Here is a 24,433-nt window from a genome sequence, read left to right as displayed (position 1 = left end):
CTTTAACTTCACATTCTGTCAGCATCTGAACATTTTCGTCGCAATATTTTTAGGTCACAGGATGTTTGCACAGAACACTTCACATAGTGACAATAATAATTCTATTTGTATAGCACTTTTCAAGCTGGGAGCATAAAGCCTTGTATGCAGAAGAAACAGAAAAGCTTAAGTGATTAGGTGTCATCACAGCATTAGTCATTCAGCTGTCCCGTATAAGGCCTGCTGTGAAAGTTTCATGTAGAAAAAAAGCTTTATATTCATTCTTAATCAACACTTGAGTTGAAAGGGCTTTGATTTGGATGTAGGGACTGGGATGTGATGTACGGCCTTTTGTTAAAGCTCTGCATGCTTGCTCCATGAGCAACCAATGACAAGTAATCAACAAACATGTTGGAGCATGAATGGCAAAGAACAAGTGTTTTACATAACCCCTGATATTGCGTAATGGAAGGGCTCTACAATCTAATCACTCTCAAATATTCATTAACAATCTGTTCCTGGCTTTCCGTGTAAAGAACGGAAGCAGACACTCCACACGGCTTAGCTGATGGTAATGACAAGGTTCGACATGAAGGACACGAGAGAAAAGCGGTACGGAAATGGAGTCCCCTTGTTGCCCGCAAATGGACAGATGCAAAGAGCAGATGTAAACAGTTTCTGCTCCACTCGTTTCGTTTCCGGAGGATGTGAGGAGCGGTGCGCGCCGCCGCCGTCGCCGTTGAGAGTATGCATCTGCATTCTGCACAAATCCCATCGCTCACACTCTCAGCGGGGACGAGTAGCTGTTCAGCATCCTCCGTGTTTAACATGCTCTCCGCGTGTCTCGCTCCCAAATGAGTTTACGAATTGCGTCCTCCAGAGGAACTTCAACAAAGATAAGCAAAGAAAAAGAGCGACAAAAGAGTGTCTTGCTCCTGGGGAATCAGGCGAGTAAAAGCTTAACAATGATCCCCTCTGTGTAATTGACATTTAGAAAAAACCATGAGGGGAAACACATTCTGCCTTTATGATTACCATCATTATCTCTTCAACCAAATTGCTTTAGAATGCCTTCAGTCCAAACTAGCCTGGCCTTGATCTAAACTTACAGCTACACGGTGAGGACTGCTGATGAATTCTGAACAGCTGCCATGACCACTGTAGTATAAAGTTAAGTTTCCTGTGTTATCTCAGAAGTCTATGACAGTCCATCAACATTTAAGTAGATCAAAAACTCGCATCAGCACATCTTGAACTCCTGCAGCTCAGCATAGAGTCTCTAAACTCAGTCCGAGCTCACCTCGAGTGTTTGCATATGGAAATAACTGCCTAACAATGCACACGTCAGTAAGTTTTCAACTCACACAGCACATGCAACATGTAAATTTGCATGTACACCCCCCCCGTGCATGTTGGTCCTAGTTATTATAGGGCTGCATGATTATGGGCAAAATGATAATCAGGATTATGTTTGATCAATATTGAGATCACGATTATTTATCATGATAATTCATTGATTTTTTTGCACTTTCACATTTAAATAAACAGAGCACTGCTTTCACTTCCATGTTGTGCTACATTCCTGCTAAATTTGTACAAATCTTTGCATCAAAATAGGTAGGGCTGTCCACTCTTAGTAGATTAGTTGATTAATCAGTCGTTTTGGTCTTAGTCGACTAAGATTTCTTTAGTCGATTAGTCGTTTAGTCGTTTTTGTATGCTGAATGACTTCTTTCCAAGAAACTTATGAGCACATCTCTGGTAAACACAAGATTTAAAGAAGTGCTTTTGTGTGATTCTTTGTGGAGAAACTAAGTTTTACAGACACTGTATGTTAATTAAGTCAACTAATCGATTAGTCGAGTGTCAGTCGACTAAGAATTTCTTTGGTTGAGGACAGCCCTAAAAATAAGACCTTAGTCCTTCTTATTCACAGTACATCTCCTAGATGCAAAATAAAATTGTTTTATACCCAAAATTTAATCAACAGAGCACTCCTTTCACTTTCACTTTGTGCTAAATTCCCGCTATTCAACACATCTTTGCATCAAAATAAGACTTTTTTTTATGAGTGAAGCACGCATTTTAAACATCAATGTTACAGTAAATCATGTTCATTTAATTGTGGGAAGCCAAAATCGTGATAACGATTCATATTTGATTAATTGTGCAGCCCTAAGTTATTATTAGTTATCTTCTCTTGTGAGTGCCCTGAACAACAATCTGTAAAAGATTCCCCCGAAGCTGCAAAGGCAAAGCACATCCTGAAATGTTTTTCTTTACGCTGAGCATACTTTACAGCACAATGTCTCTCCCTGGAGTCAGGTGTTGTGAACTATTTCACAGACAAAGAAAAAAAACAGATTAAAAAAACAAAAACAAACAAACACCAGGACTTTGCCGAAGCCGACAAAAGCTCCCCATGACAGCAGATAAGAGCCTTGTGTCAGCCATGTGTGGCTGCGCTGGTCGAGCACAAGTTCAAACATGAATCTGCACAGATTTCTCAGGTGGCAGCATGTGAACAAAATGAATCATCATCTGAGATGAAAGCACACGAGAGGGCTTGCTTTAGCAGCAAAGAATAAAATACTGAACATTATTAATTTCTTCCCTTGGAGTTTTACCTTATACTAACTGGTTTCCTCCAGTAGGCGCGGAAGAACTAGATAGATAGATAGATAGATAGATAGATAGATAGATAGATAGATAGATAGATAGATAGTAACTTTATTGATCCCCAGGGAAATTCAAGTTTCCAGCATCACAGTTCCATAGTGCAAAACATGTTAGTAAAAAGGCAGTAAAAAAGTTAGTACCGCAAAGTACAAAAAAATATACCAGATATAAAAATACAAGGAGATGAAGAAAACTGTTAAAACTGAATATAGTGCAGGGTAACAGCTGTGATACAGGACTATTAAAAAAGTGAATAAAGTGCAGAAGAGAATTTTAAAAATGAGTATATTGCAGGGTAACTCCAGTAGTTTAGTCTATGAAAGTGCACTGTGTGCATTATTATCTGTCCTGCAGACCGTAGACAGACAAGACAGGTTGACAGAACATAAATGGGTTGAGTTGTTTGAGTGATTATGGTTTGAGTCCTTGAATAACCTGCCTGCAGGGCTGAACCACTTTAGTAATTAAACATTTTAGACCAATTTAATCTACTTAAAAAATTATGTCTGCCACATTGACAATAACAACATTCCTGATATTCCTAAAAACTTCCTGCAGCTGTCAGACTACACAACCAGCACTGCTCCCAGTAGACCACTTACACACCAACAACACAATAACCTGGTATTTTCAGGTGTAATTTATTTCATTCATTCATTCATTCATTCTCACTGTGCAATATCATTTTCCACTTGTGCAATTGTGTTAACAGTCTGTTTATTGTCAATACTGTATATACTGCTCCTATTCTTATACTTTATATTGTGTTGCACTTTGTTTAGCTCTTTTTTACTGTGTTAGCTGATGCATCTTGTTTTTTGCACTATCCCCTTTGCTGCTGTACACTGCAAATTCCCCCACTGCAGGACTAATAAAGGTATATCTTATCTTATCTTATCTTAATATCAAGTTATGCTACAACTCCCACTTAAAAATGCAGGAATGTGGTTAAACGTTGCTGCAGAGTCAGAGGTCCTCATTAGAATGTAGTGGACCAAACAAGATGTTTTTCAAAGTGAATCACCAACTATTACCTTATATGGTCATGAACAGTTACCATTAACCGTTAACTACAGCACTTTTAAAAAACAACAACTGTGCATTATTGCTCTGCGTTTGATTCACAACACTGGCTTTAACGTTACTCTTTAACTATGTTGTAAACACAAGCTAGCATGTTAACCCTCGCTCAACCCGACAACACAACAGTTATTAAAACTACACGAAGCTACACAAAAAGCTGTCTGCGTTTGCTCTTTGTGACCGTTAACCTACAGCCAGCGACAACAACAGGTTGTTGTGTAACACCAGAGTTAAGGAGAGTTAGCGTTAGCTCGCGCGTTAGCATGTCAGTTGGCTAACCGGCTAAATGAATAAGCTAGTTAAAGTCTGTTACCTTCAGTCAGTCCGATGAACGTCCGCTGCTGAGCCTTCAGGAACATCTCCTCCTCGCTCTCAGCCATAAGTGCAGAGTAATGATCAAGAGTTGTCCCAGTGAACTGTGTTAGAGACTTGTGCGTCTGTCAGGGAGCCTCCGAGCAGGTTAGTTGTGTTCTTCAGTGTCGGGTCGTCCGGCTGACTCTGGTGACTTTAACTCTGTGATCGACTACACTGCCTGTTCGTGAGTCTGTGTGACTTCCCTCAGTGAGGCTGCAACATGCAGGCTTTCCTATATACACACACAAGAGCGCATTTATGGATCCACTCTTTCACTTTACTCTCAGAATAACAAGCCAGATACAGCCTTTAACGTGTACTGTAACTTATTATACACTATAACATACTTTTTTTTTTTTTTTTTTTAAAGTCAGGTGAGGGACCCTGGACAGTGGCAGGGGCCTTTCAGCACCATGGAGAGAGGTGGTTCCAATTTATTTTTATTTTTTTTAATTTATTTATTTATTTGCACATAATATAAAACTGCACAAAATCCAGTCAATACGATACGATACAACTTTATTGTCGGTTTGCACTGAAATTCATTTTGCATCCATAGGCAGCTCAGTTTGAGAAAAAGTACACATACTGTATTTCCCACAATAAAATACAAATCAATGTATAACTTTTATATGATGTGATTTTCTGGATTTTTTTTTAATATTCTGTCTCTCACTGTTAAAATACACCTACCATTAAAATTATAGACCGTTGTTTTCTTTGTAAGTGGGCAAACTTACAAAATCGGCAAGGGATCAAATACTTATTTCCTCCACTGTACAATAGACATACTGTTACCATAGACAGAGAGACAAGTAAAAGACCCATAAGACAAAAAAACAAAACACATCACAATTATTCATACATAACCCATTACAAAATTACCATCTGTCCTCTGGATTTACATGTCTTTAGCAGCACATTAATTATTATTTAGCATTATTATTTAGCAACCAGATGGACTGATGGACAAAAGCGTTCTTTAGCCTGATGCGGTTAAATGTAGGGACTCTAAATCGCCTCTTGGAGGGCAGAAGTTGATATTCCCCATTTAAAACATGCAAGGGATCAGAAGAGATACTGTTGGCAAGTCTGAGCATGCTCTTGTTGTGAGCTGCTTGAAAGGAGGCTGTCACAGGTTGGCCAATGATCTTCGCGCAGATTTTGATTTGGCTATAAAGTTTAGTTTGAAGTTTTACAGATATAATGCATAACATTGCGCCTTTGGTACGTACTGTGCGTTCCAATACCCATACTACCCTACTATTTAGTATGCCAGAAAAAGATTTACATGTCCCAATACATAGTATGTCAAATGCAGTATGCCAAAAATACCAGGACATCCTATACTACATTCGGTCGCATTTTGCAGTATGCAAGCCAGCATACTTCTCTGGCTATTCTGACCCACAATACTCTGTGCAGGGGATACATGAGCAAGAGGGTCAAAGTTCAAGGTGCAATGTTATGAGGAAGTAGTGTGTCCCAATGTCCCAATTGTATGCATACTGCATGCAACAGTATGTACTTTGTAAGGGCAGCTGCAGTACGTACTAGAAGTAAAAAGAAAAAGTATGCGATTTGGAACATAGACTGAGTCTGTGTGCAGCGGCCCACAGACAAGAAGCCACAGGCTTATACAAAGGACCTCCCCCCCTCCCCCAACCCCAGGAGAAAATAACTATAACAAAAAAGGAAGAAAGATCTAAACTAACATCATTTTAAAAATACAACAAAAGTGAAACAACAACAAGCAGTACACAAAATGTGCAGAAAAACCCTAACCAAACAGTGGAAAACAATCCAATAAAAACAATGAAATACATTTCAAAAGAAGCAGTACAGAAAAAAAAGAAAACTTATCTAAACATATCAAAAGATAATTAGACATCATGAATTAAATGTGATGATAATTTCCTTTTAAAATGTTCTAAGGATAACGAGCTCTTGATAACATGTATTTTGGTGTTCCATATTTGTACACCACGATATCTGAGGGAGTACTGGCCATTTCAGTATTTGAATGAGAGTTCATTGTTGGTTTTGCTCGCTTTCACTGCACCCAGTCAGTTCAAACAACCTTGAAGGAGATGCTTTTTATAACCACAAAATCAATCAACATAGGCCAATTGTGTTACAGGTTTATATAAGTATGTTTTACTGGTGGGGAAATTAACTTACATTTTTATGCTCTTCGGCTCAGTTCAGCTCAACTCAGACTGTTAAATCTCTCTCTCTCTCTCTCTCTCTCTCTCTCTCTCTCTCTCTCTCTCTCTCTCTCTCTCTCTCTCTCTCTCTCTCTCTCTCTCTGCACCTGTTTGGCAAAAAACAATTGCACTTGAAGAACTTGAGATATCCACTAAATAATCCCATACACTGGTGGACTCAGGGGGTGCCCCCATGTTTGAACGAACCGCAACAAAAGTGCCCTCTTGGATGCCCCTATGGTAGATAAAACAGGATAAAGTACCCTCTTGGGTGCCCTTCTAGTGGAGAAAATGTGATGCAGTGCCCTCTAGGGTGCCCTTCTAGTAGAGAAAGCATGATAAAGTTGAATCTAGGGTGCCCTTCTAGTGGAGAAAACATGATAAAGTTCAATCTAGGGTGCCGTTGCAGTGGAGAAAACGGTGTAAAGTGCCCTCTAGGGTGCCCTTCCAGTGGAGAAAACATGATAAAGTTGAATCTAGGGTGCCCTTCCAGTGGAGAAAACATGATAAAGTGCCCTCTAGGGTGCCCTTCTAGTGGAGAAAACATGATGCAGTGCCCTCTAGGGTCCCCTTAAATGAAGAAAACATGATAAATTGGCATAAAGGGTGCTTTTCCAGTGGAGAAAACAAAAAGAAAACATGTTAAATGCCATGTAGGGTGCCCTTCCAGTAGAGAAAACATGATGTAGTGCCATATAAGTTACCCTACATGCTAGAAAACTTTATGCGCACTGGTGCCCCACCACGTGCAGCTATATGCATACTGAATTTGCCTGATTCTCTTCAGGTGCTGTAGCATAAACCTTTATATGCTAAACATCTGTAGTCCAGATAATTTTGCATTTCGTGTCAAAAACTCCGGGGAAGCCCCGTGGTCCCACAGTCCCTTGTTAACACAAAGTCAGGTGAGGGACCTTGGACAGAGGCAGGGGCCTTTCAGCACCATGGAGAGAGTTGGTTCCAAATTCAGCACCCAATCCTCTCTTTTATCCAACTGGGAAAAAAACGGCTGATCTGGTTGCTCTAATATTTTCAGTATTTGAATGAGAGTTAATTGTTGGTTTTGCTCGCTTTCACTGCACCCAGTCAGACAGTTCAAATAACCTTGAAGGAGATATCTGCTTTTTAACCACAAAATCATATTATATAAATATGTTTTATTGGTTTGGAAATGAACTTACATTTTTATGCTCTTTGGCTCAGTTCAGCTCAACTCAGACTGTTAAACATTTTTTTTTTCTCTCACTCTCTCTCACAGCACCTGTTTGGCAAAAAACAACTGCACTTGAAGAACTTGAGATATCCACTAAATAATCCCATACACTGGTGGACTCAGGGGGTGCCCCCATGTTCAAACGAACCGCAGCAAAAGTGCCCTCTCGGATGCCCCTATTGTAGATAAAACATGATAAAGTACCCTCTAGGGTGCCATTCTAGTGGAGAAAACGTGATAAAGTTGAATCTAGGGTACCCTTCCAGTGGAGAAAACGTGATGCAGTGCCCTCTAGGGTGCCCTTACAGTGGAGCAAACATGATAAAGTGCCCTCTGGGTGCCCTTCCAGTAGAGAAAACATGATAAAGTGCCATCAAGGGTGCCCTTAAATGAAGAAAAACATGATGCAGTGCCCTCTAGTGTGACCTTCGAGTGGAGAATATGTGACACATTACCCTCTAGGGTGTCCTTCTAGTGGAGAAAACATGATGCAGTGCCCTCTAGGGTGCCCTTAAATGAAGAAAACATGATACATTTTGCCTAAAGGGTGCTCTTCTAGTGGAGAAAACACAAATAAAACATGATACATTTTGCCTAAAGGGTGCTCTTCTAGTGGAGAAAACACAAATAAAACATGTTAAATGCCATGTAGGTTGCCCTTCCAGTAGAGAAAACATGATGTAGTGCCATATAGGTTATTCTACATGCTAGAAAACTTTATGCGCGCTGGTGCCCCCACCACCTGCAGCTGACTTTTTATTTTATTTCGCCCCTGCCCCTCAGACAGTTCACCACTGCTCCCATACAAAGTGTTTTGCTTTCGCCTTGAGCCTATTTTGTTTGCGAAGAAGTATCAGTGTTTTTGAAATACTACTAGTTGAAAGGGAGAGACATTTTCCAATCGGACACCATATGGGAATGAGGCAAAAAGAATCTGTCAAGCACTATGTCTGTTGTTTTGAAGATTTACTTATCTTATTATTTGGTTGTGTCTTTTTGTTAGGATACATTTAAACTAAGGAGCTGCTTCTCGTGAGCAATATACTGCTTAAAAAACCCTGATGTTTTCCAGAACGTCTCCAGGGATGTAGTGGGCATTAGTGCGTCCTGCATGGGGCCACATTTTTTGTTGAAGGGGCCGCTCTTTTACAAAATGTATCCCCTGCTTTAGAAGCTGTGCCAGCCAGCCACTGCCTATTACAGCACATTAAGCTACTTGTGATTTCAGGATTTTCTAGAACAATGGATGACAACCTACGACTGAAACTGAATAAAGTGGAAAATGTGGGGGTGGGGGTGAGGCTCCCACGCCTTTCCTCGACGGCAAAATAGTGATGTGCGTATTCAGAGGCTTTTATCATAATATTTCATGATACATTCTCTCTCTGTCTCTCTCTCTCTCTCTCTTGGATGCCCCTATGGTAGATAAAACATGATAAAGTACCCTCTAGGGTGCCCTTCTAGTGGAGAAAATGTGACGCAGTGCCCTCTAGGGTGCCCTTCCAGTGGAGAAAGCATTATAAAGTTGAATCTAGGGTGCCCTTCCAGTGGAGAAAACATGATAAAGTTCAATCTAGGGTGCCCTTCTAGTGGAGAAAACGTGATGCAGTGCCCTCTAGGGTGCCCTTCCAATGGAGAAAAACATAATAAAGTTGAATCTAGGGTGCCTTTCCAGTGGAGAAAACATGATGCAGGGCCCTCTAGGGTGCCCTTCCAGTGGAGAAAACATGATAAAGTACCCTCTAGGGTGCCCTTCTAGTGGAGAAAACGTGACGCAGTGCTCTCTAGGGTGCCCCTTCCAGTGGAGAAAGCATGATAAAGTTGAATCTAGGGTGCCCTTCCAGTGGAGAAAACGGTCTTAAGTGCCCTCTATAGGGTGCCCTTCCAGTGGAGAAAACATGATAAAGTACCCTCTAGGGTGCCCTTCCAGTGGAGAAAACATGATAAATGACCATATAGGGTGCCCTTCCAGTGGAGAAAACATGATAAAGTTGAATCTAGGGTGCCCTTCCAGTGGAGAAAACATGATAAAGTACCCTTTAGGGTGCCATCTAATAGAGAAAACGTGATGCAGTGCCCTTTAGGGTGCCCTTCAAGTGGAGAAAACTTGATAAGGTTAAATTTAGGGTGCCCTTCCAATAGAGAAAACATGATAAAGTGCCCTCTAGGGTGCCCTTCCAGTAGAGAAAACATGATGCAATGCCCTTTAGGGTGCCCTTCCAGTAGAGAAAACATGATAAAGTACCCTCTAGGGTGCCATCTAGTAGAGAAAACGTGATGCAGTGCCCTTTAGGGTGCCCTTCCAGTGGAGAAAACATGATAAAGTTGAATCTAGGGTACCCTTCCAGTGGAGAAAACATGATAAAGTGTCCTCAGCTGTGCCAGCCAGCCACTGCCTATTACAGCACATTAAGCTACTTGTGATTTCAGGATTTTCTAAAACAATGGATGACAAACCTACGACTGAAAATGAATAAAGTGGAGAAAATGTGGTGGGGAGGAGGAGGGGTGGAAGGCTCCCACGCCTTTCCTCGACGGCAAAATAGTGATGTGCGTATTCCGAGGCTTTTATCATAATATTTCATAATAAATTCTCTCTCTGTGTCTCTCTCTCTCTCTCTCTCTCTCTCTCCTCAGCCCTCGCAGTCTCACTCCCTCCCCATGTTTTTCCTCCTCCTCTCCTCTCCTCTTTTTGCGCACCAGGCTCTCCCACCCTCGGCTCTTTCTTTCTATTCGCTCACTGCGCTCTCCACCTCGGTGCGGCTCGTGTCTCTGCCTACTGCCCGTGCGTAAGAGCGCACCGATGGATATGTTCAAGTGATGCACTCCTGAAGAAAAACATTTCTAAAAAAGACGCATAGATGCGCAGCAGAGGAGAGGAATTATAGTTAGATTAAATCATTCCAGGGAGATTGTTTTTAATTTTAATTTTTACGCATTTGTTGTTTTTTTCTTTTTTTCTTTGGATGATGATATGACATGTTGACTAAAAAGATGTTGATGGACGCGGATGACGGTGCGTCGCTATTATTTGGATGTGGTGTGTTCAGGGACTTTTCAGCAGCGTGCCATGACCGCGCGCCCTTCTTCTTCTTCTCTCCGAGTCTCGTCGTTTGCGCGTGAAGTTGAACGGAGGAGAAGGGCACCACGATGAGAGGGAAATACTTTCTCCTCGGCTTCCTGTTGCTCAAACTTATGATGGCTCTGGTGTGCAAGGCTGACGGAGAACCGGGACTGCTCGGCGGGTTCGTGATGATCGCCACCTCCAACACCTCCACCTCCAGCACCTCCAGCAGGGAGGAGCAGGAGAGCGCCGCGTCCGAGGTGACGCCGCCGCACACCGAGGACCGCTGCCGGGGCTACTACGACGTGATGGGCCAGTGGGACCCGCCGTTCGTCTGCAAGACCGGCAACTACCTGTTCTGCTGCGGCACCTGTGGCTTCCGCTTCTGCTGCTCCTACAAACACTCGCGGCTGGACCAGAGCACCTGCAAGAACTACGACACGCCGGTGTGGATGAAGACCGGCCAGACGCCCTACAAGAAGATGAACAAAATGATCGACAGCACCAAAGACAAGACCAACTTGATTGTTTACATCATATGTGGAGTAGTGGCCATCATGGCTCTAGTGGGGATTTTCACCAAATTGGGACTGGAAAAGGCGCACCGGCCTCAGAGAGAGAACATGTCCAGGTGAGTCTCTTTCTTTCTTGCTGCTGAATCTCAGTGCGCTTGTTTACAAAAGAGACTTGCAGTATATAGTAGAGCCTACGTACGCACGCACTGATGATCTGGAGCGCGCATTTCATCATCTAGTGCAGAGAAGTATATATAAATGGGAATCAATTAGAACATCACTGCTTAGAATAATGCATTACGCGTCCGCAGGGAAAAAAATACAGATTTCTTAAGGCACTTTTATATGACATGAGGGAGACCGAGCTCTTACACCTCGAAACAACAATTATATTGTACATAAATTAAGGTAATAAACATAATACACATTATAAAACATGTACAATTAACATTCAGAAATGTGCCACAACGTCGTTTTGGATATATCCATGATAATCCAAATTATTGACAGATATAGATCAAACTAAAACCTGCTTTATGTTGCACAATTAATAAAAAATATAATAATACATAATCTGTGCAAGGTTGAAAGGTGTCAATCTCATTTTTGTTCCTTGGCAACCATGAGCAACTCGTGTCATCTTCTGTATTTTGGTAAAAAAATAAAAAAGAAGTGGATTGTGCATGGCATGCGCTCTCCACTCCAGTCTCTCCATCCACTGTGGTACATAGCATAACATTACGTGCAGCTACTCTTATCAGGCGTGGGCGGCTTCCTTTCACTAGAGTAAAAAGGCGCTCCATTGTGTTATGATAGGAGATTTTTTATACATAGGCAGGAGTATATGTGCAGAAAAGAAAAAAAACAGGATAAAATAAAAAACAAATATTTCCCCATTCATCAGGGGAATCACCTTTTATTTTCCAGTTGGCTGCAAATCACAGTTTCATTTGAGGATCCATGTGCAGCAGTGCAGCCCAACTGAATAATTCAATTAACCATGTTATCCTCATGTCTGCATCCATCACCGCCTCTCTCTGTCTCTCTCCTCCCTCTGTCTGTCTGTCTGACAGGGCCGTTGCCAGCGTGCTGCAGGGCGGGTGTCCAGGTGAGCAGTACCGTGGGGAGGAGGCCCTCGGGATGCACTCACAGCACTTTGTTTCCAGGGCAACAAACCTCCGTAAGTGCTTTTATTTTTTAATATATATATATCTGGACAGAGGGTCTGCAGTGGTTAGCACTGTTGCCTCACAGCGAGAGAGGTCGTAGGTTCAAACCCAGGCTTGTGTGGAGTTTGCATGTTCTCCCCCGTGTTAGAATGGGTTTACTCCGGGTGCTCAGGTTTCCCCCCACATTCCAAAGACATGCAGGTTAGGTTCATTGTTGACTCTAAATTGCCCCGTAGGTGTGAATTTTGAATGGTTGATGAATTATAGTCTGGCGACCTGTCCAGGGTGTACTCCGCCTTTGCCCAGTGTCAGCTGGGATCGCCTCCAGCCCCCAGCTGCGGCCCTGAATAGGATAAGCGGTTACAGATAATGGATGGATGGATATTTGGACAGCTCATTACTGGATTAATTTAGCATATAGAGGTGTGGGTGGGGGTTGTCTGTCAGCAAAAAAAGCTGCTTGAATGTGTCAAGGTTGAGGCTTTTATGAAGTCATCTGGAGTGACGTAAGGATGTGAGAAGTCACTCCTCCCCAGCTGGGCTCCAAAATGTTTTAAAACCGCGCTCATATCTGGCTGATGGTGCGTAGTCAGAAAATCCTCAAATATACAATACACACACAGACACACAGGGGGGGGGGAACACACACATCGCCGCAGGCGTGTTCCTATTTTGTTTCAAATGACAGCATTGGGGTTTTTTGTTTTATCTCGCACCGGCCAGATATCCATCCATTTCATAACGCGCTAGAAAGAAGAGAATATCTGCCTGCCTTTTTTTCTGCAGCTTTTCAAATCCAAAGCTTTATTCACTGTTTTATTTTGGTTCATGCCCACATGATATAATGAGAGAGAGAGAAAAAGGGGAGTGGGAGTGTGTGTCGGTGAGGAAGTAAGTGGTGGTGGTGATGGTAGTGTGTTTGTGTTGTGTTGTGTGTGTGTAAGGGGGTGGGAGTTTGAAGGGTGGTGGTGGTGGTGGTGTATGAATGCCATCTATTTCTGTTGCGTCCCGTGGGCTGCTACAGTACCAAGCTTTGTGTTTTAACACCGAAGATCAAACAGATGAATCCACACAAAAAAACACACAAACACACACACACACACACACACACACACACACACACACACACACACTCAAATATGTACAGACCCCGGCGTACACTACATACACATCACAAACACATAGAATCAAGCCAGCACACAGCATTCAGATCCCCTCCAAAAGTTGCATCATTATTTCTTGTGCCTAAACAAAACGCAGATCTAAGTCACATCTAAATCATAGTGGCTGTACTATTAGAGGGCTGTCTTTCCCACATTTCTCATGTTACTATCAACTATAGGGCTGTCCTCGACCAACGAGATTCTTAGTCGACTAACGTACGATTTTGACGACCAATCGACAGATCTGTAAAACTGAATTTCGCCACAAAGAATCACACAAAAGAATCACTTTAAATCTGGTGATTACCAGAGATGTGCTCATAAGGCTCTTGGAAATAAGTCATTCAGCATGAAAAAAGCATAAAAAAATGACGAATCGACAAAAGAAATCTTAGTCGACTAAGACCAAAACGACCGATCAGTCAACTAATCGAGGAGTGGGCAGCCCTACTATCAAGCTATACATGACACCATCTGACTGCAGTTGAAATCTCAGTTGAAATTGCACATCAAAAAGACCACACCTTGCCTTTTTGCCTGCGTTTCACCCCTGTGGTGCACGGCAAAGATAAATAAATCAATTTCACCCAGTTATTTAATCTGACGTTTGAGTGCTGAAAAGTCCTAGCTTTAGGGAAAAGTGAAAAGATTTGCCAGTTCAATGCGATTATTTTTGCAATTTTCCAACACAAACAAAGTGGTATCAAGACTGTCGTTCCTATTTGGCACTTGGGTTGAGAACAGAACGATTTCTTGCTCACAACACAACATTAAAGAGGACCTATTGTGCTCATTTTCAGGTTCATACTTGGGGTTGTTACAAAAACATGATTACATGCTTTAATGTAAAAAAAAAAAACGCTTTATTTTTCTCATACCGGCTGTGCTGCAAAACCTCTTTTCACCCTCTGTCTGAAACGCTCTGTTTGAGCTCCTGTCCCGCCCTCTCGAAAAGCCCAGTCTGCTCTGTTTGGTCAGCTGGCCCACTCTGTTGTGATTGGTCAAACGAACCAAACTTTTTGGACTCCGCTCCTGCTAGCTTTGTCTGAGGGCGTTCCAAACTAGCCGCTAAGCAGGTATTATGCAAATGTTACTTGGTGACATCACCACGTTACGGAAGAAAAGGCGGGACTTCAAGCGAGGCGTTTCAAGCAGTTCAGGAGCAGTGTAACTCCCTTTGGCGTGGCACAGACCTTTTACATACAGAAAAAACCCCACTATACAACACACTAAAGGAAAGGGAATACACACAAAGGCATAATATGTCCTCTTTAAAGCGGTATCCCCAAATGTTTTTTAGCAAGTTACAGTTTACATTTGGAAACTTAACACACAGTAAACATAGTTGAGTTTAAACCATCAACAGTGTAAAAGAATCTGGGATTTCGGGGCGCTGTTGAGTGCTATAACCGACAGGAAGACAGGAAGTGTTCATGTAAGGAAGTGGTGGGGGGGTTGAGTTACTACTTCTCTTTGCAGAAATGAGATAAATATGTAATCCTACAACAGCTCCCCCAGCTAACGACATGGTGACATAACCCTACTCGGCATGAAGCACTCCGCCCACAGACACCATCACCATCACGATGAGAGCACATCTCGTGGAAAAGGGGAATGAAAGGTTGCATTCATTAAAATGGTTTGGTTTCGGAAGGGGGGTGGGGGGGGAGGAACTCAGTCTCAAAACCCCTGAAAAGAGCTGAATAACACTTTCAGTAGGTGTTGGGGTCCACTCGAGTGTTTTTTCTTCTCTTCCTCCCTCGCTGTGGGAGAGAGGAGATAGCGTGGCGGCCTTTCACCCGAGTGGCCGGGACGACACTACTGTGAAATAGCGATTATTATTTGCGACGTGGAACTTGCTCCCCCCCTGAACCTTCTAATCCTCGGGGTTGTGGGTAATCATGTGGAATGTTATTAACCTCTGTGATCTGGCCGGATCCTCCACCTGATTGGTTCACGGGTCCCCTCCGCCGGCCGAGGAAGACGATTCATCACAGGGGCACGGGGAGAGGCTGTTGGAGGGAAGAGGAATTAGATATGGATTTGCTGGATATGACCGTGTTATTCTTGTTTTAAGTGATTAACGGAAGATAAATAGACTGAAAAGGGCAAGACGATTTTTCACTGAGAGAGCCGCTGTGAATGCACAGGAAGGTACGGGGAAGGGAGAGAAGAAGAGAGAGGCGGATGTAAGGATGAGCGCTTGGGTTAAAAGGGCCACTGCATGTGTGCACAAGGGGAATTTGTCCACATATAGCGCAGGTTTGTGCAGGAAAATCTATTTTCAGGACTAACTACGTATTGATTATAGCTTATGGCTAGATCGTCCTATTACTGGCATCAATGAATTTGGTCTGGCAGATTCTGGCAGCTCCGTATATAGGAGGAGCAAATCCCTTTGGGCCTTGTGTGACTGTCAGTCACAGAATGCTATTTGTCTGTAAAGGAATCACCGATGACCTCAGTTCCTTTATCATTGATATGGTTCCCCCCAGCAAGCACTTTATTCAATGCATTTGTCAACAGAGGTATAGAAAAACAAGCAGACCCTTATTCCCAATACGTGCTTCGCTGCGTCTTGATCATTAGTAATCATTATCACATGTACCACACAAGTGAGAACGTATCAATTAGTAATAGTAAAGCCAGAGGCTTGTGTTTGTTATGTTGTGGGCCCCTGTGTGTATCCAGGAGGGGCCTTCGCAATCTACTGCATATTAAAGGGGACAAATCGGCATATTGTACATATTGTTTCAGACAGAGGGTGAATAGTAGGGATGGGACAAAAAAATTGATTCACCTATGTAATGCAATTTTTTTACGATTTTGAAATTGATTTTTTTAATGCCGGAATTGATATATTTACTTCATTTGAGTCTATGTGGAGGTAGAAGGAAGTTACCGCTTTCATTGTTGTAGTCAGAGTAACGTGACGTCATATCCGTTCCGTATCCGTCAACCAAAACAAACCGCAGCGAGACGAAATGACAAAGCAGGAAACGGAGGGTCTGCATGGATACGACCTGCACCCTCACATGTCACATTCAAAGTGGTAAACACTACACATTGCCAGGAGCTGCCAGAGCTAGACATCATGGCTAAAGCTGCATGCTAAACTCTGTCATGGACAGGAAACGTTTATCATATCGCGGTAACGTGCGGCTAAGCCGGCCGTCACTCTCATCTGCGTGGTCAAATCGTCCGACGCTACAACTCTAGAGCACCCATATACTGACATTTATGTTAAATGCATTCAAACGGCCCCAATGGAGCTGACTATGGATGTATAAAGAGAACGGAGCTGACGGGAGAGCTAGAGACGGCAAAGTTAGCGGAAGAATACACATGTGACTATGTCTGGATTTCAAAATAAGGTGTTAATAAAGGGAACTGTATATATAAAACACATATATGGAAATAAGATTTATTGGATTATATTCACCAGAAGTATAAAACATTACATGTCCCTTTAAATTAAAAAGAAAATACTACTAATTTCTGAGGGAAATGTCTTTATTCTTTGATTTTTAGGTTGCTGGAAAATTTTGATAAATAATGCCTGACATTGACTGATATATTTGACTTCAGGACATCTCTGACTACATACATGCTGTAAATCAAACATTTTGACTGTATTAAGTTAGATATTTTCTAAAGTAAAAGTCCCTAGAAGTGTATGGTTCAACTTTTTCCCATGGTCTTGTGTTAAAAAAGTTAAAAATTGCAATAAATAGTCATATCGAATCACAATACATATCGAATCGGAACCCAAGTATCGGGATAGTATAGAATCCGGAGATAGGTGTATCGTCCCAGCCCTAGTGAATACAGGTATATTCAGACAGACAGAATGAAAACAATGATGTGTTTTTTGAACATTGAAGCAGGTAAACATGTTCTAGTAGAAACCCAAAAATACAAGTATGAACCTGAAAATAAGCATGATATGTTCCCTTTAAGAATAGACTATTTGGTTGCCTAGTGAACCAGAACCAGTAAGAACCACCAATCCTCAAGTGTGCCGGCTGGCAGACTTTCATGTCATCTCCAAACCCTGAAACTTTGTTTGAATCCTTAAAAGGCTGAAAATCCTGCGTCTCTTCACTTCCAGCATCAAAGAGCCTAAGAGACAAAGAGGGGAGGGAATGGAGAAAGAGGGGAGAACGCTGGAAGGAGAGGGAACAGCACAATGTGAGGAGTCAAGAGATGGCAACGCCCAGACTGATGGTAGCAATTTCCGAAGCTCTGAAGGACAGGGCTTTGTATCTGTCATGTCCTCTATATTAAAGGGGACATATCATGCTCACTTTCAGGTTCATACTTGTATTTGGGGTTTCTACTAGACCATGTTTACATGCTTTAATGTTAAAAAAAAACATGTTATTTTTCTCATACTGTCTGTCTGAATATACTTGATTCACCCTCTGTCTGAAATGCTCCGTTTTAGCGCCTGTCTCTTTAAGACCCCCTTACTGAAAAAGCCCAGTCTGCTCTGATTTGTCCCGTGTGAATCCAAAAGACGTTGATTTATTTGTCACGTAACTTCTGTACTTAAGTAACACCACTTTGTAGTTATTTTGACCAATACCACGATCTTTTCCTAAACCTAACAAAGTAGTTTTGTTGCCTAAAGCTAACCAAGTGTTTCAAACGTAGTTATTTCAACCCAAACTACAATCTTTTCCTAAACCACCCAAGCAGTTTATTTTGAAAAGACTGTTTTCATGTAATGTGCGGAAATTGACACGCGTTTCTGGACATTCATGGTAGAACGCAAGAAAAATTTGGAATAACTTTTCCTAAGATATCATATGAACCGTTGTATGAGGATACGTTGATTCTAATGAACCAGCGTGTGACATAGGAAGGTGAGTCAAATCTGAATGGCTTGTTGAATCGCATGTTTTCTGATTTAGGTAGCCCACAAAAAACTGACTGGGTTGTCTTATTTCACCGTGTGTGGGTTGGTCGGCACTCCAGATACCCGAATGTATTCGCACAAGCACCGAAGAATTGAGTTTCACATGATATGTCCCCTTTAAATCCGCACTAGTGCTATGCTTTTGTTTGGATTGCCATGAAAAAGTCTGACAGCATCTAGAGCAGTGGTCTCAAACTCAATTTACCTGGGGGCCGCTGGAGGCAGAGTCTGGGTGAGGCTGGGCCGCATCAGGTATTCCACAAAAAAAGCTTTGTTAAAAAAAACAACAATCTTCTCAAACGTCATTATTAACAGTTCTTTAACTTGAATGGGTTCTTCTGAACATGAACTGTCCTGAACATTAATGGAACATTGAAGAACATGAACGGTTCTTCTGAACATGGCCTCTATTGCGTCTCCCACTTTTCCTGAAATTGTCTGTGCTCGTCACCAACCTTTCTCTTCACTGCAGGCTTTGAAAAAGACATGATTGGGGCTGTGTGACAAGATATATATTCATTCCACTTGGTGTCACTCCGCAATAAAGTTGTGCCTGCTGTGTTTGTGTTGCTCTGCAATTACACCACCAAACCGCTAGTTGGCGGCGGCGTCTCTATGAGTTTCCTTCTTCTTCTTGTACTACAAACAGAAACTGAGGGAGTTGGAGCTAATAACTGTTGAACCACAGAACTTTTACTGACATTACTGCAACGCCGAAAAGAGAAAATATATCTGAGTGGATTTGTGTGAACAAACATTGAAAAGATGGAGGCAGAGAGAAGTAGAACTTGGTCCTGGCCGCTCAGCATCGCTGAGAGACTGGACCAATCACAGCTGTTGCGGTCTGCGTCGCCGCGACGTGTAGTTACATTTCTGGAGAGGTGCACGTCAGGCTACGGCGTCGATTCAACGCAGAAGTATAAATCAAGCTTTAATCGAGTTTATGCGATGTTACACGGGCGCCGCCACAGTTGTTGTGAAATGTTTCTCTGCTTGCATCAAGCCCGGCCGATTGCCCGCCCCCGGGAGCCATATACCCCACTGTGATTGGTAGGTTCGTTCAGCTCGGGCTCGCGCAACAAAGGGACCTTCCACGGCAAACTGCCATTCACATAAAACTCGCGGGCTGAGGGCGCCTGGTTAGCTCAGTTGGTAGAGCGGGCGCCCATGTAACAAGACTTGGTCCTGACCGCGGCGGCCCGGGTTCGAATCCGGCCTGTGGCCCTTTCCGCATCCACTCTCTCTCTCCCCCCTTTCCAAGACTCTATCCACTGTCCTGTCAATAAAAATGAAAAAATGCCCCCAAAAAAAACTTTATAAAAAACTTTATAAAAAAAAAAAAAATTTGCGGGCCGCACTAACATTAAACTTTCATATCAAGGTGGGGGCCACAAAATATCGTCTTGCGGGCCGCAATTGGCCCGCGGGCCGCGAGTTTGAGACCCCTGATCTAGAGCCATTACCACCGAGTTCAGGGTGACTTTCACTCCAGCTTTTGGCACCAGAAGAGTCTCTTAAGTGTAATTGACAAGCAGCAGCAGCTAATCTCTTTGTTACTACACCCGCTGTCTAATCTATGAAGAAGTTAGTGGTGAAATTTAATTGGAAAACAGTATTTATCCTTGTGAATTATTACACTGAACAATTCCTCCAGACCAATATTGTACTTCTTAGTCCTGTAATTGTCATTTTGGGTATCACACTAAAGAGCTTTAGGTGGGCAGCGCTATTAGAACACACACACACACAGCTACACGCACACGCTCACACATGGTACTCTGTATTCACAACTCAATTCAACATTTGCAGGCTTAATTACCTCCCCAGCAGTTATAATCTTTCCCTAAACATTCTGAGACGGGAAGGATGAAATTTTAATAGGTAATTGCTTCTGAGATTGCACAGGCACGAGGAAAGGCCCTGTCTGCAAAATACTCCTGCTCCGCCTTGTGACTGTGTGTACAAGCGTGCGCGTGTGTGTGTGCGAGCGAATGTGTATGCGTGCGCACAGTGTGTATGCAGTGCGCGGGCCTGTCAAAAGGAGCTGTGCATATCCTTCGTTAAAAGTAGGTGACTGTGTGACCTTGTCTTCCCAGCTGTCATCTGAGCCTTCAGTGTGTCACATCTGATTGCAGAGTGTCAGAGCGGAAAGAGGAGCACCAGCTAGTGAACCCACACGCCGTCGCGCAGGCCGTAGAAACAAGCAAAAGAGAGAGGCTGCGTGAGAGAAAATGACAGAGCCCGAGGTAGTTATCTGGGAGGCGTCACTCCGGCAACAGCTCCCGTTTGAAGCTCAGCTTCTTGTCCTCGTGTTCAAACAGGCAAGAAAGCAGGTGAAGTTGAGGTTCCGTCGCAGAGTTTGTCTTTCAGTCTCATAGCTCGTCGGAGCGACAGTAAAGCTTCTTCTCCAATATCCACAGCTGGTTTTCTTTCATCCAGACCATCGAGGGAAATGTTTTTGTTCTAGTTTTTTTATTGACTTACTTTCACTCACACTGCCTATTTACAAAAAAATCAAGGCTTATCGCAAACACAAAAGTCACGCAGTCACTCTAGTAACACATTTACTGTCCATTTTCATACATACACTTAAAGGTATATTATGTTGGTATTTGTTGGTTGGTGTTTGTGAACACACGGCATTCAAAGTTGGCCTCTCCTCAGCGGCTATACTAGTCGAGAGCTATAGCGAGCTATAGAGTGAATGAAGAGAGGGAGCGGCGTTAGTGAGAACATAGCGGTGAATCTGAGAAATAAAATGTTATTTTCTGACCGTTTCAGGGCGGTTACGTTCTAAAGCACAAATAAACACACCCACACCTCCACACAACCCTGCGGGAGGGTGCAGAGTTGCTGGATTTTGAATGAATGCAGCCGAAGGTCAGGTTTCATCCTGTCCTCTCTGCTCGGTGTATGTGTGGCTCGGTCAAACTGACACACCAAATAGCAGCACACAGACGAGTAGAGAGAGAGGAACAGGGGGAAACTGAAGCACATAAATAACACACAGCGATGTGTCAAACCCGTTCTCATCCCTCAAATACGGGGACTTGTACCTCGGTATCAGACGTCGAGGGGCGTGACAAAGCGGTGGTATTTGACAACCTGAACGGGCTGCACACCCTGCGTGCTGTTATTGACACGTAGGGCCCAAAGGCTCTTTGCTGACACCGAGAAGAGTCCTGAACACAGCAAAATAAGAAGAAAATACAGGCAGAGGGCTGTGGGGTCTCTGTAGACCACCACACACTACTAGTGGATCATAAGTGATAATTGAGAGGGCTTATTTTTATACCAGTCTATACGTCGTTTTTTAGGAAATTCATCCATATTATACCTTTAAATTAATAGTTTGACTTTTTAGGAAATACGTTATGCACTTTCTTGGCGAGAGTTACCTGAGAAGATTGATACCCCTGTCGTCTTCACAGGAAACAACTTTGTTAGGTTTAGGTAAAGATTGTGGTTTGGGTTAAGATAACTACGTAAAAAAAACATCTTGTTACAGAAACAAAAAAAAACTACGGAAGTGACGTAACTTAAGTACGGAAGTTATGTGACAAATAAATCAACGTTGACTTCTGCTTTCACACGAGGTACAAACAGCGGTCTCCTGGGCTAAAGTCCGGCATTTTTTGACTCACCCTTCCACCCCGACCTCCTCCCTATGAGGCATTCGACAGTTCTTCGTGGATTACATACGGTGTTGGCTTTAGCACTTGCCGCCATCTTGACAGTTGATACCCATAACATTTGGGCACCAAGGTGGAGACTTCAGGTAAAGCAAGCAAGCCACAACCATCCAGTTATCGTTGAGATGTCAATTAAGATAAACATGCCCAAAAAGATGCTTTTTAAGTCTCAATATGTTCTTGATATGGACTATGACTTTCAAAACTGCCACCAAACACATTAGAAAAAGTTAAATTAGCTGTTGAGACACCAATGCCCTGTCAAATGGCCATTAGAGAAATACACGCTAAACTCCGAGACTGAACTAATCCGATTTCAGTCCATATATTGTAACTTTAGCTACAGATAATATACTTGTATATTAGTTTGTCTGAATAGCTCGTCACAACTGACAAACCACGTTGCTTTCCCACATTTTCAGACATCCTAGTGCACTTGGTTCCACATACAAGTATCGCTCCGGCCATGAAAGGCGCAAATCAGGCTACAGTGAGCAACAAGGCAAAAAGTCAATAAGTCACAGGCTCAGATTCTCAGAAAGTGCAGAAGTGTCTCCTCCTCCTCTCCAGGGCCTCATTCCTGCACCCTCTCTCTGCCTAATTATCTTAATGTGAGGCCCCTCAGCAGCCCAGGGACGCCATTAGATTCCTGTTTATTAGGGCTCTGGGGCCGCACAGCCGGCAGGCATCGACCAGCGGCAGACATCCACTCAGTTTAGGCACAGAGGGAGGCCGGCCGGGGAGGTGTCAACACAGCCAGAGGGAAGGAGGGAGGGAGTCTGGGATTGAGGAGCGGAAGAGGAAAAGAAGCAAAAAAGATTTTTGTAAACGATAAAGAGAGAAATAGAAAATCTCCCCCGAAAGTAGCAGGCGACCCCCTGAGCCGTCGCGCTTCTGCTCCTAAGCATTTAGCTTCCTTGTGGAAGGCAATGTAAATTGGAACAAGCACTCATTTTGTGGACATTTAAAGAAATCAAAGAGTATTTTGACGGGCAGAGAGAGAGCGGCCTAATGCGTGCCGCCCGTCATTTTCTGTCCTCAGCGTTTTGCATCACCCAGCGTGTAATTTCCCATCTTGTCATTGTGGTGGCGTAATAAAAAAGAAGCAATAGGGACAGTGAATATCTTAACATCTAATCAGCCAAACCCCCCGCCTCCCTCCCACCCTCCTCACGAATATTAATCACTTCATTTACTCCCAGGAAGTCCCATCTTGCATTTGACAGGTAATTACGTCTGCGACTGTGTGTGTGTGTGTGTGTGTTTGCACGTGCGTCCAAGTCTACGCTCACTTGCGTGCTCATCATACATGCTGGTGTATGCACGTAACCTGTGGTGCGCTTCAGTAGAATCCTGTGTCATGAGCAACATTATAATCCCTCCATACGTCTTCATCTACTTCCAGGCTCATTTACATTGGACTATCCGTGATGATACGGCACTCGCAGGCAGTCATGGGATAAGCAGACAGACTTCCCATCTGTATGTTTGAACAGGTGGTTATCACCACTGGTTTCTAATTAACTGCTACACTGACTCTCCTTAATCGACTATTCTACTTAATGAGTCAAGCCTTTTGCAAATATTAGGATTATTGTCTGTATGAATAGGAATTCGCACAAAAATGTAATTATTAGCGTAAAAATAACTGTAAACACAAACTCGAGTCGAGGGTTTTGTTTTGAAGTTTCGAGAGGCACTTGGCTCGATGCATGCATTCTTATATTTGTCATTGCAGAAGGGGAGCTAATGAGGAATCAGCTATGTTCCTTTTTAACAAGCTCCACGTCTGTCAGACATACATTGAAGCGAGCTGAGTCTCAGCATTGTAAATCTAGTTAGGCCCCCTAACATGTAGCTGTGTGTTACACCGTGTGAAATCCTCTGTAATCTGCAGCTTTTGTTGCACAGTTTTCCTTTTATACTGTTTCTAATGGAAAAATAGAGCTCTAATCTTCTGCATTGCTGACAGTAATAGTATATATACATTCCTGCCACTTCCCAACAGTGTTCCAGCGGTGCTCTAATAGTATGCACAGTGGAAGCTCTCGTCTCACGGGGTATGCCAAGTGATTCCAATCCCAACTTGGGGTACTTGCACCCTAAGGGGTACTTCATGCGGTTGCCAGGGAGTACGTGGAAAGACTGTGGAGTAGCTCAACAAATAAGGCGGAAAATAGAAGTTATGATTTGATTTATGACATGCTCGTGCTCATACAGCGTTCTGTAACACCTGAACATCACAGGTTGTGATTGAGAGAGCGTGAAAACTAGTTAGCAAGCAAGGAGATGAGTCTAAACAGTTGGTTAAAAGTAATGGATAAATGGTTTAAATTGAGAGCTAAAAGTAACAGATAAACAGTTGTGATAGTTACTGTAGCTAAAAGTAATGGG

The 24,433-nt window shown here is 42.9% G+C and overlaps 2 protein-coding genes and 1 long non-coding RNA gene across 6 annotated transcripts in view; 1 reads left to right on the top strand and 2 right to left on the bottom strand.

The window, feature by feature from the left end:
- cpped1 (calcineurin-like phosphoesterase domain containing 1) overlaps nucleotides 1-4,299 on the bottom strand; it is a 45,620-nt gene extending 41,321 nt beyond the window's left edge. The window contains exon 1 of the mRNA XM_074620632.1: nucleotides 4,055-4,299. Within this exon, the coding sequence (XP_074476733.1) occupies nucleotides 4,055-4,121 (67 nt within the window). The 5' untranslated portion in view covers nucleotides 4,122-4,299. The remainder of the gene's footprint in view (nucleotides 1-4,054) is intronic.
- Nucleotides 4,300-10,052: 5,753 nt separating this feature from the next.
- The window catches only part of shisa9a (shisa family member 9a), a 71,860-nt gene continuing 57,479 nt past the window's right edge, over nucleotides 10,053-24,433 (top strand). Inside the window, exons 1-2 of the mRNA XM_074620630.1 lie at nucleotides 10,053-11,210; nucleotides 12,168-12,274. Coding sequence (XP_074476731.1) covers nucleotides 10,666-11,210; nucleotides 12,168-12,274 — 652 coding nt within the window. The 5' untranslated portion in view covers nucleotides 10,053-10,665. The remainder of the gene's footprint in view (nucleotides 11,211-12,167; nucleotides 12,275-24,433) is intronic.
- LOC141758872 (uncharacterized) overlaps nucleotides 11,176-24,433 on the bottom strand; it is a 174,452-nt gene continuing 161,194 nt past the window's right edge. The window contains exons 4-5 of one of the 4 annotated variants that reach the window (XR_012591974.1): nucleotides 15,346-15,438; nucleotides 11,176-12,606 (exon numbers count right to left, since the gene is read on the bottom strand). This is a non-coding gene — a long non-coding RNA (uncharacterized LOC141758872). The other 3 variants (XR_012591973.1, XR_012591975.1, XR_012591972.1) reach the window with 3 other exon arrangements.

The sequence above is a fragment of the Sebastes fasciatus genome, chromosome 20 (genome assembly GCF_043250625.1).
Source record: "Sebastes fasciatus isolate fSebFas1 chromosome 20, fSebFas1.pri, whole genome shotgun sequence".
Lineage (NCBI taxonomy): Eukaryota > Metazoa > Chordata > Actinopteri > Perciformes > Sebastidae > Sebastes > Sebastes fasciatus.
Note: the sequence above shows the minus strand (reverse complement) of the source record. Positions and strands in the feature narration are given on the sequence as shown.